This window comes from Pezoporus wallicus, unplaced genomic scaffold (genome assembly GCF_028554395.1).
Source record: "Pezoporus wallicus isolate ANWC-B61680 ecotype Strahan unplaced genomic scaffold, APGP_CSIRO_Pwel_v1 contig_3058, whole genome shotgun sequence".
NCBI lineage: Eukaryota > Metazoa > Chordata > Aves > Psittaciformes > Psittacidae > Pezoporus > Pezoporus wallicus.
In genome coordinates this window covers 64146-80536 of record NW_026641153.1, presented here as the reverse complement: position 1 = coordinate 80536, position 16391 = coordinate 64146, and the positions used below count along the sequence as shown (strand labels likewise).

Sequence of the window (16391 nt, the reverse complement as noted above, 5' to 3'; positions counted from 1 at the left end):
AGCACAAAGAAGCAAAAGTATGGGCTGAAGGATTGTTTTACTTCACTAAGGATAAAAAAGGACTTGGTAGAGGAAAGGCATTTGCTTGTCTCACCTTTCTTCCTTGCCAGGACTACATTGGTGATTTCTCCAGCAGACTTTTCTCAGCAAACTGAGTATTTTGCTGTCTTCAGCACCATCCAGTTTTGTCTGGGCCCTTGGGACCTTTCCTTGCCAAATGGGACATGCAGTTTTTGCTTTCATGGGAAACAGATCTTTGAGAAATTGATGTAAGTGCGTGAGATCAGTTGATCCCCAAGAAGCACAGTGTGTTAAGATCCTGTATGTCTTGCACAATGCTTTAATGAACTGGGAGCACTTAATTTAAACTTTTAAAAAAGGCAATTCAGGTACAGTTCAAATTTTTACCAATTTTACATTTTGTGTCCCTAGGGAAAAAAACAACCCAAAGATAAATACTGGAGTCTTAGCCTCCTGAGGAGTTTTGAATGTAAACTGGTGTGTGAAGTGAGTGAAGGCCAGGTACCTGCTGTACACAGGCTCCTAGAAACATTCTGTCTTCTCTTTTTCATTGCAGCTGAATCTGGTGCATCAAATAATGAAAGAAGTTTGGAGAAGACACCATCTTCATTCCTGCATCTTCTGCTTGTGAGCAAGTAATTTGTTAATGTTTTCAGCCTGCCTTTTAAAATATGGGCGTATTAGTTTTGGTCTTCAACAACACTACTTGCTTGAACAGTCGGCACTTACTCTACTGTGAATGTCAGTATGACTGTCATGTATTCCTCTTAATGAGCCTGCTACCCCTCTCTGAGCCAACAGTAGTGTTAATCGTATAGGCTGTTATACAGCTGGAGTGCAAAGTTGCTGAATTCTCAGTGGTCTGAAGAGGGGCAGTGGGTGTTAAATGCCTATAAAAGCCAGATCACTTACACTAGCACTCAGAATATTTCACCTGTTGCTGTTAATACCAGCTACTGCTGAGACTTGCAAATAGGTAGGAATGAGGGGAGGAGGAAGGGGACACCACAGAGACTGTGTGTGTCAACACTGAACAGCTAGTGCTGCTAGGTGACAGACACCTGAGTAGACAAGATAGTATCTCATGGAAGCTCAACCAAAGTGTACATGTAGTACCACAACATACCCATATCTCCATGAGAGTGTGGGCATTTCGGGTTCCTAATGTGTTGCTGCTTTGTTAAATACAGCAATGAGAGAGGAAGTGCGGGAGAGTTTGCAGTGTTCCACATCATGAGTCGGATTCTGGAAGCTGCAAATGGCATGTGCTTGCCTTTACCTCCTGGTAAGTCTTGCGTTTTGCCTTTTAATGGTAAGTGAGGAGAGCAGTGCTAGGAATTCCTCCCAGAAGAGCACAAGTTGCAGCACGTGTCAAATTAGCCTTGGCAGTATTGAAATCTATTCAAAACAGTTACAAAGGGGAAGACTGTCCATAAACACACACAAGTGTAATGAAAGAAAACTGAATAGTTACTATGAATAGAAACAACAAAGGTTGTCTCTAAATAAAGGTTTAATTCTGTTTTCAGCTTCTGCTGGAATGCTTGGGCATAGTCTCAGCTTAGAACGAAGGTTTAGACTTTCCTTTTAAAAGAAAAGAATATACTTAGACAAACTAGACTTTAGTATCAAGGGCTGCAAGGGAAAATCCTATCCTGGGGCAAAAAGAGAATGGTTTCTCTCATGCTGTTGCCCTGATAATGTTTTTCAGTTCTATGCTGTGAAAGGATTACCTCCAGCCTTGATGGAAGTGCTGTTCTTGATAGCACTTTCATTTCCTAGAGCTCCTCATAATCCCTTAGAGTATTTTCAAAGCATGAGCTTATTTCTGTTAGGGAAAGGCTTCTTAATGCTTTATTATTCAGTTTGAATCTTTCAAGTTTGGATTTCCTGATCTGTCTTCAGTCTTTGAAGCTGCTTGTGGTTTGAGGTTGTCCTTCAGACTTGCACTGTGGGGGCATGAATACTGCCATGTAATGGTGTCAACTGATGACAAGACCATCATCTGCCTGATGTTAAATAAGAAACTTAACACCGTGTGTGGGAATGTGTGAGGGGCAGCCACATACTGAGGCCTCAGGTTTTGATTAATTAGGAGGAAAGAGGGAGATAAAAGTCAAAATAATAGAACAATTCAGATACAAGGCAACAGCCTGGAGATGTTTAATGACTGTGCATGACTGTCATGACTGTTTTCAGTCCTCTTGGCTTTCCTCTTTCTAACAGGACTGTACTTGAGAGGACTTAAATGATGCCTAAATAAGACTACATGACTTTGATAAACTGATTCCTCACCAACCAGCAGCAGTCAGAAGTTAAGGAGAGATTGGTGGTTTTACCTACAGTAATTCCAGTCTCTAATACAGACTTAGGAAAACAATAGGTATTGTTGTACCAAACAAGTTGGTTTCTCTTTCACAGGTTTTCACACTCTGCACTTGGGGCTTGGTGTTCGATGTCTTCCTCTGCACACCCTCCTGCACTACATTGATAATGGAGTCTTGCATTTGACAGAAACCTGTGTCAGGAAATTGCTGAAAGGTACAGTGAGTTTCATGTGTTCATTTGTTCCCAGCCAGCTAACTGGAGTATTGTCCCTTCAGCCATTCAAATGCAGAAACAGTGTTTACCACCCAGGAGACTCTGCTATTCTCAGTGTTGTTTTAGTGAGCACTGTAGCTGAAAATTTTCCATAGCAGACAAAGAAATACCTGTTTGGAGAGAATATCAGTTTATAGTTTTTCCTCTTGGGACTTCTATGAAAGCGAATACTGAAGATCACCATATAATTTGTTTGGGGATTTCTGTGACTCTGTGGAAGTGCACACCTATGTTTAAGGAGGTTAGTGTGCTATCCAGTCCTCAGTTTTTGCTTTAATTGTGTTTAGAGCAAGAGGAGCAGACCCATCTGTCTGACCTCAGTGCCAGGGAAGATTATGGAGCTGTTGAAGATGTCCTTGCTTATTGCAGGGGGGCTGGACTTCATGGCCTTTAAAGAGCCTTTCCAACCCAAACTATTCTATGAGTCTTATGATCCAATTGCCTTTTCTAGATCAGAAGGGAGGAAGAGGAAACTGTAGCCTGTTTCCCAGGATGCAGCACGAACAGGAACAGATACTCCAACAGTAATGCTTTTCATCATAGCCGCAGCCACGTTCCCTTGTAATGGGCTATTTCTCCACTGTTCAAGAAAATATGTTCACACAATATGCTGTCTGAATCTGTGCCTGTTCTTGATAAAATAAATATAAATATGGGGAGTTCTACATAGTCAAAACACACTGGAATTATTGTATAAATACAGAATATACTGTTACATAAAAGGGTGAAGTTACATACAAATACACAGAAAAATGTTTATGTAAATGATATAAACATGACTGACACTCCTGTTAGCCCTTATTTAAAATTAACATTTTCATTTCATTACAGATGTGTTTTCAGAATGCCTTCAGTGAAAGTTTTAGTCATGTGGGGTTTTGGTTTATTTGTGTTTGTCTTGTAGATCTGGACGACACCGAGAAGAACGAAAAGCTGAAGTTCAGTATTGTCATGAGGCTTCCCGAGGTAACTAATGATTTTGGATGTTGTTTCTTGGATTTTGGAGCTCATAGGCAGCTCCTCCCTGTGCATAGGATCAAGGTGATGGAACCTCTGTCTGCTGCTTGTGACCTGCAGGGTACCCTGGTAACTTAAACTGCACATTTGTCCATAGTGTGTTACAGTGTCTCCAGTACCCTGCAGGAGTCAGACAAGACTGACTCTGTTGTGCATAAAGCAATAGGGGGTTAATGGGGTTTAAAGAGGATTTATGAGGGGGTTTGTGGTTTTTAGCATCTGCAAATGCCTTTCTCACGCATGACCTCAGCATTTGGTTTTACACGTTGAATCAAATGTATTCAAAAGCTGGTACAGTAAAAGCTGTAAAATGTGATTGTACCGCAGCACTGTGGTGGGATTCAATTACAACATCTCCCCTTCTGTGAAATCTCCCATCTCACCTACTGCTGAGGTGACTCAGAACTAATTCCTCGTGCTCCATTAAAAGTTCCAACAGAATGGGAAACTGACTTCTCCTTTTCCACTTTTTCTCCCGGTGCACACCACAGTGCTGCAGAGGAGGCACGACATGGCAGTGAGCAGATGAACACCAGGGATTCCCCCTTGGGGAGGGCCTTGCTGTAGAACAGGCTTTTCTCAACATAAGTTACTTATTGTTTGCTTATTATGGGCTGTCCATATAGTTCACATGCCCAGAAGTGCCACTTTGATTTTCCTCAAACAAGGGCTTCTTTATTTGGCAGCAGTTTTGAGAAGGGGTGGGGAAGGAGAGCTCCACAGGAGGTTCCTTGTCCTCTGTGTCTTGTTTTGGGCAGGGGTGGATGAGCTGGGGTCAGTGTGGGGCCTCTCTGAGCTGCCAGCCCCAGGCCTGGTGGGCTGAGAGCACCGTTCCAGCCATGCTTTGCTGCCAAAGGCTGAGCTGAGTGCTGTAGGGGACATGTACTGCTTGTTAACATATGCACAGTGGACTCAGTGCCCCATTGTATCTATTTGCAGCTTTGGGAAAAAATGCAGAGGATAGTTTGTTTGCCAGAAAGGACACTTTGGGGTGACTTGGGCTATTTTGAGCAGGCAGAATTCAGTAGATGACTTCAGTGGCATCAAAAGCAAGTATTCAAGCACCATTGAAACTGTACATGAACTCTTTCAGTAGTCTGTATTGTGATACAGCTGAAAGTAATATGGGAAAAAAAGATTTAGATAGGGAAACTCGCAGAAGGTGGAGCTCATTTCACAGTGTGTTCATATTTGTTTGCTCATTGGTTAGGATTAGAAGCTTTGGGACATCTGGGTTTGAGTCTCTTTTGCCTTTGGGAATGGGAATCAGTGTTATCCATTCCCAGGATGAGGTCCTAAATATTGGGATGCAACCTATGTTCCTAGTATCTATCCTTGTTGGCATTCTGCTTTTGTAGCGTTCCTTAGGCTGAGCCCAAGAAGCCCCATTCTGAAGGAGCACTGAAGAATGGGGCATCGGTGATGTTCTTTGGGAGAAGACTGGATCTAAGCCAGAGAGTCACAGTAAAGGATAAACAGTCATTTTAAGCACCTATTAATGTTTAAGTGCACATGCAAAGTGAGACAGAGGTAATGAGACACACCAATTGATAGAAACTTACTGTGTAGCTCCATGGGTACCAAGTAGCAAGGTCTGGGTTGTTTCCCACATTTTGAGAGCATGTTGTAACCTCTTAGTTACTGCTTGTAAAAGAAAGGCCCCATGGCTAAAAGTGATCTCTTAGCTTCTGTCATCACTGTCCAAAAGCAAAGCATCTGTGTTATAGCTTGGATTTGTTTTGGGTTTTTCCCTCCCTTTCCCCCTCCCAAGTTTCCCCTGTTCCATGTTTATGTTCTCAGGTTTGGGGGTTTGTTTTTGCTTACTAGGCTTTTGGTCAGAAAGTCCGACAGGTTTGGAATCATCCAATCAATGCTAACTTAATGGCACAGAAATATGTGAAGCTCTTGCTTGAGAAGCTGGAGAACAGGCAGGTGAGAGCACATTCTTTAATCCTTTGCTTTGACATTGTTGAGGTTCCTGACCTTTCTGTAAACTACAGCACACTGGAGGTAACACTGAAACTTGGTACTGTGCAACTCTGAATTAACCTGATATATTCTCCCTTACAGTGTGTCAGGTTTGTCCCTGAGAGACTCTCGGTCCCTGTAGAGTTTTTGCCACTTAACTACCTGACCAGTATGTTGGCAGAGATAGAGAATCAAGGTAACGTTAATTCTGTACTTTGGAAGACCAGTAATTGTTACTTTTGATGATCACACTTGGCAGTACCCTGCCTCTATTGACATAACCGAGTTCTACAACTGCAGTGATGCCTGGACATGTAGGTTTGGTTGTCTTTCTGCTGATAGGAATTGTCAGGAGGCTTCTTCACTGCACATCCTCTGTGTGTTGGATCCAGTTGGCAAACTTGCATTTTTGAGAACACGCATAGTGAATCGTGGTTCATGCACAGTATTCTATGGTGGTAGCTGTTATTCTGTGTTCAGATGGGGAGAAGGGCTTGTTCCTTGTTTATACAGTCTGGTGGTTAAGAGGCAGCCCAGATCAGATCTGCCACCTCAGAAACGAGCACCCACACTGCTAAAATAGGAGGTGCTCTGAAGTAATATTTTCATCTCAAAGCTGTTCCTGTTTGTGAAATACAGTTGGTTTGGGCACTTGTTTCAGACAGTGAACATCAGCATCTGAAGATTTTGAATTCTACTGAAAAAGCAAGGTGTGCTAAGGGAAGCACTGTGCTGTTTGGAGTTGCTGGCTGTGCCTGTACTAATAAGCAAAATAAGGTCAGGATAAGGATCTACAGGGTAAAATAAGATTGTCCATGTATGGATATATTCATATTCCTCTTTGGGAAGGAAAGAGTTACAAGTATATGGGAATGTGCTCTGGTCCTTGTTACGTACTAGCACTAACATGGCCACTGTGCTTAAATCTTCTTTTAGATCTCCTGTGTAGAATTCTTGTGGAAATCCCTAGCAGCCCCAGAGGAGCGCTAGCTTTGCTCTCTATGGGTTATCATTTACTTAACCACACTGACAGGGTTTTTTTTTGCCATGGTGAGCATCCAAACAGCTCACTGAAAGCTGTAGGTATTCTGTGTAAGTGAAAGCACAGTTCCACCTATTACCTCATCTGTTGTTGATGGTGTTTATAACCGACTGCAGGGCTGAGTGTATGACAGCACTTAATGACAGTAAATACTGACTCTCTCCTGATGCTTCTCTAGGTGTGCAGCCACATGAGAAACAAGACCACGTCAACGTAAGATTTGTGGAGGAAACAGCACTCAAACACACCATGACGCTTCTGGGTCTCAAATATTCCTGAAGTCGCCCCTGTTGAAGGCTGCCCAGCTGTGGTTCTCATCAGAAGTACTCACACAGAAGCAAGTGTGCGATCAGTTTTTTCTTTGAAACTTAAATGTCACGTTGTTTCCCAGGTCACCTGCAGTTTTGGGTAGCCACCGTTATGGACGTAAACTATTCAAAGCAGTGTTTGGTCCAATGTATTAATGGTGCAATTACTGACTTTGAGATACACCTTACAGAAATGCATCTGACACAAGCCTAGGTTTGAAATATGTCTGTTGTTTCGCTTTGAAGTGGTCAGTCAGTGGAACTACAGCGGGTATCAAAACATGCTGTGAAAATTGATATCAGTGTCGGTTATCTTAACCAGCTAGACAATCCTGTGAAAGGTAGTCCAGTTATCTTGTACCATAACAAGAGACCAGTAATTGTTTACTCATTTAGATGAATAAAACTATTTCTTGGTGTGATTATGTAAAGCAGGTAAGAATAACAAATGATAAATCAGTTCTTGTATATAACACATCAGTAATGACGTGTTCAGCCCTCGTGGTGGTCGTGTGTTACCTTACGGTACTGCTGTCTTTGGACTTGGGTTCTAATATATTCAGTTTTATAATTAGCACAAAATATAATCTCTTTAGAGGGCACGAGACATGGTTCTGTTGTTTGTTCGTTCGTTTGTTAAGAAGACAGTCTGGGTTATTCCTGCTTCAGGTAAAGGCAGACCCACTCGTGGGATTGCTTTTGCTCAGGGACCCGGATATACTTGGTGGGTAATGCGGGAAGATGGGGAAGTTCGATGTGTACCTCAGGGGGATTTGATTTTAGGGGAAAACAGCCAATGAACTCAATTGTATGCTGTTGCCTGCTGTGTAATACTTTTACAGTGCACCAACTAGATGCCTTCAGGTCACCACTGACTGGTCCTGACTTCCCCCCAAACATCATCCCAACAGAGAATGGCTCACTGCTTGGTCAGGCTTGGTATCGACGGGTTGGTATTGTATTCTCTTCCCTTGTTATTTCCCTCATCATTATTATTGGTGGTAGCAGCAGTGGTTTGTGTTATACCTTAGTTACTGGACTGTTCTTATCTCAACCCGTGGGAGTTACGCTCTTTCGATTCTCCTCCCCGTCCCTCTGGGAGCGGGGGTGGGAGGGGGGTGGTGGTGGTGTTGGAGAGAGGTGGGGGGAGTGAGGAAGCGGACTGTGTGGCTGACTTGCCGACACGGTTTAAACCACGGCATGGAGTCACTGTGCTTTTGACATTAACAGCTACTTTGTGGTCAGTATTCAATTTGGCTGAATGACAACAGACATGCTTTCAGTGTAGTGCAAATGCTGTTGACCCTTGAGATGCAGCAGCCAGCGATGGTCTCTGCTGCCTCAGGTGCTGCCTGTTCAGACTTGGATTGGCTTCACCACAGGTTTCCTGAAGTGCCTCCTGTTTGCCCCAGGCTCAGTTGGTTTGAAGGGAGCCAGAGCACCATAGGGCCGCGGCAGCGGGAGGCTGTGCTCGTCATCGGGGATGTAGGCGGTGGGCCGTGGCTCGGCTGTTGTGCGGATGTAGCCGGGTGCTGCGGCTTGTCCCTCTTCTGCAGTGTGCTGTGGAACAAACAGGGGTTATGTACTTTACACTGCGGTGCTCTCTTCAGCCAGTGTACAGGATGCCTCACAGAGGAAGTGCCTTGTCTAATCCTTAGCAAACCAGGATGCCCAGAGGGGGACTGGAAGAAAAGCATGAGTTACTGACTACGTAGATGTGAGTTTGTCCTTTCAAATACTAAGCAGTTTGAGCCTTTAATGCTTTTGTTATTTGTGAAGAAAACAGATTGTTAAAACTTGTAGGGAGTGTCACAGAACATCTTGGGAACAAGATGATAGTTTTGGTGCTTCAAAATGGCTTTATTTACACTGACATACCTGCATACAGTTACTGCTGTATCCACAGCACTGAAAGGAAACCGAATCATAGCATGAGAAGTGTTAATGACAGAGTTAATGACAATAATCCTAAACCCAGTTTTACTGCAGCACTTCTGTGTGAGTTCAGGTTCTTATTAGTGTATGCACAGTGTGTTCCTCTCCCAGCTTTGTGCACCTTTCAGGTCCCTTGCAGTGATAACTAAATGAGTCATACAGGAAAGCTAATTTCCCATCAGCAAGAGTTCCCTCTATATGCACATCTCTCCTTGCTACTGCTTTTTCTTCTTTGGGATCACTGATGGTCTCAGCCACAGAGGGAAAGTACCCAGCAGGGTACAGTTTGAAGCACTGTTTGCTACACTGCCCTGCCTCCCCTCAGTGCCTTGCCCAGCAGTCTGGTTTCTCGCTCCTTCTCGTCTGATGTTCACTGCCTCTGGTGTGTGGAAGACACAAAATTTGTTTTTCCTGAAGCCCAACCCCACCTTCTGCAGCTTTACCTTGAAAACAAACAAGTGGAACACAGGATGCACCCTTCAGCCCTCAACAGGATCTCACAAATTACTTTAATAACTGAAGGTGTGTTTTCCTTTTAGTGCATTCTCTCCCTAAGATTCAAGGGCCAGTTCTAAGTGGTGTTGCCGGACTGCAGTGTACCATTTCAGTAGTTATCTCTGCCTGTGCCATCATCTCCAGGGTCCTGGAGCTCTGTGTTTGGCAGCAACAGGTTACGCAGCAAGCGAGAACAGCTCTTTCCAAAAGACAAGCTAGAGCAGTGAAAAGACATTAATTGCAATGTGTGGCAAAAACTTACTTTAGCTCTGGCTTCAGCTGCTTCTTTTTGCATCTTCTCATTGCGTAGTATCTTCAAACACTCGTTCTCTATTTCTTCAGGAGGGGGAAGGCCTTCATCTATCCTTGATGAAACAATCATCAAAAATTGCTCCTTGTCTCTCACTTCCTGCTGGAGTTTAATGGCAAGCTCTTGCTGCATGGATAACTCTGCAACAAGAGCCATCATCTTCTGAGTTCTTGCCTTTATCTTCTTCTTCGTGTCATTTGTCTGGAATAAATAACAATTGCATTTTCTTTAGGGCTTCCCTAAAGACACTTGCTGGGCAGGACACTCAGGTAAGTGTTAGGTATGTGACACCAAGTCCAACCAGATAAGGTTTTAGGAACCAGCTCTATGCTGAAAATGACTTAATGCAACAGGCAGTGTGTTTCTGTGTGCATCTGGAACCACAGTAACCGGCAGCATTGACTCTGCTACAGGATACAGAGAAGCAAGTGTGTAATTACCTCCTGCCCTTTCCAGCTGAGCAGCACAGCTCCCGCTGCCCTCATAAGCCTGGTACCCAGATGCTCATTGAGTTTATGCACAATTAACTTTGTAATAAGGGTGCAATAAGCCTGATCCTTACAAGGTAATTGAGTGATAATGTGGACACAGTGGGGAAGTTCTCTTTGGCAGGGGAGTGAACAGAACAGGAAAGGGACAGGAATCACTGAGTCTGACTGGAGAGGATTTAAACAACACTCCCCCAAAGAAACATACTCTTTTTTAAGTGACTAATAGGGAATTGGGAGAATTGGAGCACTTTTGAGTCTAACTTCCGGCACGCTGCTGGTTTTACAGTGGTTTATTATCCCATAGCCATGATTTCACAAACCCAAATAACAGTCAAGTTGTTTCTCTGTGGAAAATTAAAGCTTTATGATGAAGATGTGTTTTGTGCCTTTCTGAGTCCCAAATCTAACACCTAAGGAAAAAAAACGATCAACCTTGGCCTTGTTTTACATGAATTACTCAACATTTTTTTTTGTCTTTCACTGAGTTCTACTCTTCTTTTCAGCTTTTTTTTTTTAAGGAGGTGGGGGGAAGAGGATTTGTTGCTCTTCCCCAACCAGTATTGTAGGCAGTTAAAAGGAAATAGCTGTAATTATATAAAAGTAACTGCTGAAAATGAGTTTTCTTTCCTGTGTAGTTCTCCCTGCCTAAATAACAAAGAAACTGAGCCAGATACTGAGTTTTTGGTTTTGTGTGTTGGAGTAGAATCCACCTGGCTCTTGATATTTTGGCTTTGACGTGTTTGCTATGGCAAGGCTGTTAAGTGCATGTGCAAAAGGAGGATATTACCTGAGAAAGAACTAATCCTGTATCTTGCTGAAAGGTGCTACTGGTGGTGCAGCTTTCAAAAAGCAAGTACACTCACCTAATGGTTTTGGTATGTCTGTATTTCCATCACTGCTACACATCTGTATGTTCTGAAGGCTAACATGATTTGCCTGTCTGTGTTTCCAGCTGCTTTTGTAACTCACAAGTGAGTCATCTTACTTCTTGCCCAAATACTGCTCCATTTAGTGTAGGCCGGCACGCGGGCGCGTAGTACCCTTCTTACCTTCTTAGCTATCAGCAGCGTGTCCTTCTTCCTGTCCTCTGCTGCGGCATGGACTCTGCTCAGCAGCCGGGAAAGGTGCTCGTAGAGAAGATCTGTCTCCAGCAACTTCTCCTCCTTCTGCACCAGCTCCATCTCCAGCTGCAGCGGGAAGAATGAGGCAGGGAGAAGGTAAACGAGAGGGGAAGGTGCAGCACAAGGTGTGATTGCTTTGAGAGCTGCTGGAATAATACTGGTGAACAGCCATAAGTCATCACTTCACCACCAGCTATCTCCAGAATTTTTACCCTCCCTGCCAGCTATCACCCCAAGTTGGTTCAGTTGGTTACTGTGAGTTCTTCAGTACCAGACCAGGTCCTCTTGAGGGGCAGGGGGATTCAGCAGCATTATTACAGCCTTGCTGTGGTTTTCTTACAAGCAATGCTTTTTTTTTCCTAGTGATATATCTATAATTTTTAATCTTCCAGTTCCTTGAGTCACACCATAGTGAGGTGGTTTCAGCTCTTGCTTTGAATACCTTTTCCCTCCTGCTGTTAATAAAAAGAAATTAAGTATAGGCTCCAAACACTAAGAAGTTAAAAAGTACCATTTTTCTACTTAAGAAGTAGAAAGTAAGTACCATGCAACTAAAAGAACTTTAAAATCACACGGAGGTCAAAAAAAAACCATTTGAACTTATCTTATGACTCCAAGGAACACCCCCCCCCACCACCACCCCGTATTGTAATGTGCAGGTTGGTGCTGTGACTGGCCAGGCTGGCAGAGGTTGCTGCAGAGCTGGGGAAACTGCACAGAGCTTCCCCCTCCAGCCCCTGCTGTAAGAAGGCAAAGTTCCCATTAGCCAATCATAATTATTCTCACATATAATTATTACTTACTGAAAGTTTACATTTAAAATGAAAGATACCAATTGCTTTTTCTAAGAGGTTAAATACAGTGGGATAGCTTGGGATGTGAGAAGTGATCTTACGTGCTCAATCTTTTTTAGCAGCTCAGGTGGAGATGGGTCCTTCCCTCCCAGTTCTCGCTTTCTGCTCTTATTTGCGGGGTCAGCAGAGATTTCCTCCATCTGTTTAATCCTGTCCTTGCACTGGGAATGCTGGAAAATGAAAACAGACAGTATTTTGACAGACAAGAAGCCAAAAGCGTGACCAGAGATGAAAGGCCTCTGTTAACTCATACCAGGATAACCACACCAAAGGGACTGCCATGGCTGCTCTGGCACCACCTAGACTTAGAAGTAAGACTCTGGCCTTGGATGCTTTGGGAGGAGGTTGGGGTGGGAGGGGGTATAAATCTAAGCAAAATGATGCTGGTCAAACACTAGGAAGCACTTCTCTGCAGAACTGGCAGTGTGCAGACCTCATTCTCCTGTCCTAGTGCTCATGAATGGCAATTTGAAAAGGAGCAGATTGTGTCACAGAAAGTCATCCTATAATGCACAAATACAAATCAGCTTCATCTTACTAATGGTTTAAACCATTAACCAGGGTCTCAAACACTTGTTCCCTTGACTCTTCTTCCATGTGCAACACAGCCATCTGAAACTGTGTGTTAATTTAGCCACACAGAAGAGGTTTCTTCACTGAGCCACTGGGAATCACAAGAGCCCTGTGCTGGAAGATGATTTTTACCTTCTGAACGTGTTTGGGAAGCCAGAAAAAGGCTGTTCCAGGCAGTGATCCCTTCCTCGGCCCCTGCTGGGTGGCCTGGATGAAGACCCATGGGTGATTTGCACTGGGCTGCAGTGGGGTGGGCTCAGGGCAGCTGTCTGCAGGCAGGAGACAGAGCCTGGCTGCTAGGGTGAGCTGAGACCTGCCACAGCTCCAGCTCCATCCTGAGGAGGGAGAGCAGTGCTGGGAATGGTAGGAGCCTGTGCTGGCACGGCTTCCTTCACCCTGCCTGGGTCTCTGCAGCCCGGCCCAGCCAGTGCCTCCAGCATGGAGGTGGCTGCATGGGACTCCACTGGGACTCACAGTGGTAGCTTGTCCCCATCTACCTCACCCCCAGAGCCTGACCCACAGAATTCACAGACAAGTTTTCCTTGTACTGCAAGGGAGGGAGGGTAAATATGGAAGATCATAAGATGTTCTTAGTTACTCTTAAAGGGAGCTCCATTTTGACAGCTGCAAGACAAAGACCCTGATGTCTGCCAGAAGTTGAGTCCCACCAGTTGAGTCTGTCCTCAGACTATGTTTTTATCCTCAGGAATACACCAGATTTTTAGGATGGGGTGTCTCGCTTTATTCCGTACAATCTTATGTTTGATCAGTTTAGGGACGTAGGAAGGATGCATGTGCCTGACAGTCTGGTTGCAAGTTAAACCTGAGCATCCTGCTTCCCCACTGGTTGACACTGATGCTCCCATCCGTGCAGGCATCCAAGTTTTCTGTGGTAAAGTTCCAGGCATGTGTCCTGAAGTGACTCAGTGGTGACCCTGAGCAATGTGTCACTCCCAGGACCCACAGAGGCAGGTGTTCCCTGACCTCGCTGATGTGAGACCTTCCTATGGAATATCGCTTCCCAGAACACACTGGATGGATCCATGCTTCACATAAGCACTTCCTGAAGGAGCGATTGGGAACAATTCTTCATGTTTGCATTTGCAAAACCGTGGTGGGGTTTTTTGCTTGGACATGCACCTGGCTGTCAGTGCATTGTCATTGCAGCCACGATGTATTGGCACTGATATAACATGACCCAAGTACATTGCTAGGAATTCTAACCATCAGATACTATATTAAGGAAATAAGTGGTCACCAACTCTCAAGGTTAGGGACAGTCACCAGAAGTACAAAATCAATGTTTAGATGTTGCTACCAGGATGCTTTGGTCCCTGTAAATTTGCAGGTCATGGAAGAGGGAAAGCTGACAGATCTTCTCGGGTGGTAATGGACCATTACCAGAGCACTGGTCTTAATTACTGCTTGTTATGGTAAAAAAGTGTCGCACAGCACTTTCTTTTGCACTTGGTCTAAGAAAAGGCAAAGGAAAAACCTTAAATGACTGTAATGAACAGTTTCCTTGGCAAACCATGATTCAGTGTGTAACCAGGTACTGGAAGATTTGTTTTAGTTCTGACCAACTAAAACTCAAGCCAAAGAATACATGCCAGGGGAAAATGTAAAAGCAGGACCAGCACAAATAAGAGGATACAACTGTACTTCCAGTGATTTTTCCTAGCTGGGGCCAGATTTCTCACCCAATCGTCCAAGTGAAAATGCGTTGTGGAGGTGGTGATGCCTTTATGAGATTAGGGACTTGTAAGACTGAATGACTAGTTGAGAGCAGAAGGACTAAAACAGCACAACCACTGTCCAAAATGGAAAGAAATTCCATAGCAAGTTTCATACTAGGCTTCAATTTAAAGGCAATATGAGTTGGAAGTGATTCCATGCAGGCTAACCCAAAAGTATGGAAAACAAAGCACATCTAAAGATAACCATGCTATTCTGTGACTGCTTAAGTGATGCGACTATAAGCATCTTTTTTTATTTTCTCCTAATTTGTAGTATTTTCCTTGGACAAAACTTTATGAGTTCTAACAGATTCTAAGTCCCAAACCAAACCAAAAAAAATCACTTCTTTCTTGGGGTGGATTTGATACAGGGGATAAGAAAAGGCTCTATCAGAGAGGCTTTTCTAGATTTGTTTATAATCAGTCAGGAGGAGTGGTTGCAGGACAGACGGACAAGAGGGAACACATGCCTAGGTAAAGGGATGGGTCTGAAGAAGTGGAGATCTGCTGCTTATTTTGGAGATCTTGGAGAAGGTAGGTGAGGTACATCAAGCACTAGAAAAGGGCAAATATCACACCAAGGCTTTAAAAATGGGGGGGGGGGGGGGGGGGGAAGGAGCTCTGGAACTATAGATAATGTCACTTTCTGAAGGATAAATCTGGAACCAATAATTAAACTTTCTCTGTATGAAGGTAGAAAAGCAGAAAGGACATCAGAGAGCACAAGTGTGCTGGGTCATACTAGACCTGACCACTTCCCTACTGTGATAATTTACAGGTGTGTGGACAACAAATAGTGGGTATCTTATGTCTTGATTCGACACAGCTTTGATATGGTTTCATGTGACATTCTCACAAACAAGCCAAGGAAATGGGTTCTTGATGAAAATATGAGGTAAATAGCCAGTTAAATTCAAACTTATCTTGGTCTGAAGAAAAGCTTGAACAAAAGACATAATATCAAATAACAAATGCAGGGCGCTGCACGTAGGCAGAAAAAACTGCACAGGTACGGAATCAAGGTCAACCGATTCTTTAAAAGAGGGTCTGGTTGTTACATTTACATGAAGATGAATCATGTCATGCTGCAAGGAAGGCACCATTGTACCTGGACACATAAGCAGGAATGTAACCTGCAAGATGCCTCAATGAATTCTTTCACTCTCAGGCACTGGTATTTGCAGTGCACCTCAAGAAAGAGGCCAAGTTGCCAAAAATAAAAGCAGTAAAAAAAAGGATGATCTAAGAAAAATCTGTGAGGCTGATTGAAAGAACCAGGGCTGTGTAGCCTAGCAAAAGGATGGGAGAGGAATGTGATTAACTTCATTCCAGTAACAGGAAATGCTGCAGGGAGGAAGAGAATGATCCGTTTGTCACGTCCCTGGTGGACAGAACACAAATCAATGCTCTCACACTGCAGCAAGAAAGACCCAAGCTAAAGGTTAATAAAATCTTCCTTAATGATGCAGTGTGGAGATTTTCATCTAAAACTTGGACAAACACTGATGCCGAATGCCTCAAATAAATTGTCAGTCCCTGTACGTCAGCTGAACTCTGAGGCATGAAAGTCCCATCGTGACAGCTCAGCACATCTATGTGTTGGACTAATTAATGATTAATGCTAAATATTTCTCTCTGGTGCATGAAGGCAGTTTAGTTTCATGGATCATTCCAGTCAGTGGGAACAGCCCTGTGCTGTGCAGTCCGAATCTAAAGTTACATAGTTTTATGCCCAGAGGAAACCACCTTAGCATCTCACCAGGTATTTTTTGTGTCAGACAAAGGAAGTACCTGCAAATATTTCTGGTTTTAATGCTTTACTTTGATGGTAACAAAAATACTCAGTCCATGTCACCAGCACTTGCTTAGAAGAGTCTGGTATTGATTAAGACAATGGTATTTCATTAGCTAAAACTATT

The 16391-nt window shown here is 43.7% G+C and overlaps 2 protein-coding genes across 8 annotated transcripts in view; one reads left to right on the top strand and one right to left on the bottom strand.

Moving 5' to 3' along the window:
• The window catches only part of GSAP (gamma-secretase activating protein), a 46612-nt gene extending 39050 nt beyond the window's left edge, over positions 1 to 7562 (top strand). For both annotated transcript variants that reach the window (XM_057422558.1, XM_057422557.1), the window contains 7 exons: positions 578 to 648; positions 1212 to 1306; positions 2443 to 2562; positions 3527 to 3588; positions 5467 to 5571; positions 5710 to 5803; positions 6828 to 7562. In XM_057422558.1, coding sequence (XP_057278541.1) covers positions 578 to 648; positions 1212 to 1306; positions 2443 to 2562; positions 3527 to 3588; positions 5467 to 5571; positions 5710 to 5803; positions 6828 to 6928 — 648 coding nt within the window. In that variant the 3' untranslated portion in view covers positions 6929 to 7562. The remainder of the gene's footprint in view (positions 1 to 577; positions 649 to 1211; positions 1307 to 2442; positions 2563 to 3526; positions 3589 to 5466; positions 5572 to 5709; positions 5804 to 6827) is intronic.
• CCDC146 (coiled-coil domain containing 146) overlaps positions 1 to 16391 on the bottom strand; it is a 123080-nt gene that overhangs the window by 50197 nt on the left and 56492 nt on the right. For 4 of the 6 annotated variants that reach the window (XM_057422550.1, XM_057422552.1, XM_057422553.1 and 1 more), the window contains 3 exons: positions 12205 to 12333; positions 11238 to 11375; positions 9650 to 9898 (listed from right to left, as the gene is read on the bottom strand). In XM_057422550.1, the coding sequence (XP_057278533.1) occupies positions 9650 to 9898; positions 11238 to 11375; positions 12205 to 12333 (516 nt within the window). Of the gene's footprint in view, positions 1 to 8164; positions 8518 to 9649; positions 9899 to 11237; positions 11376 to 12204; positions 12334 to 16391 lie in introns of those variants that run through there. The other 2 variants (XM_057422556.1, XM_057422551.1) reach the window with 2 other exon arrangements.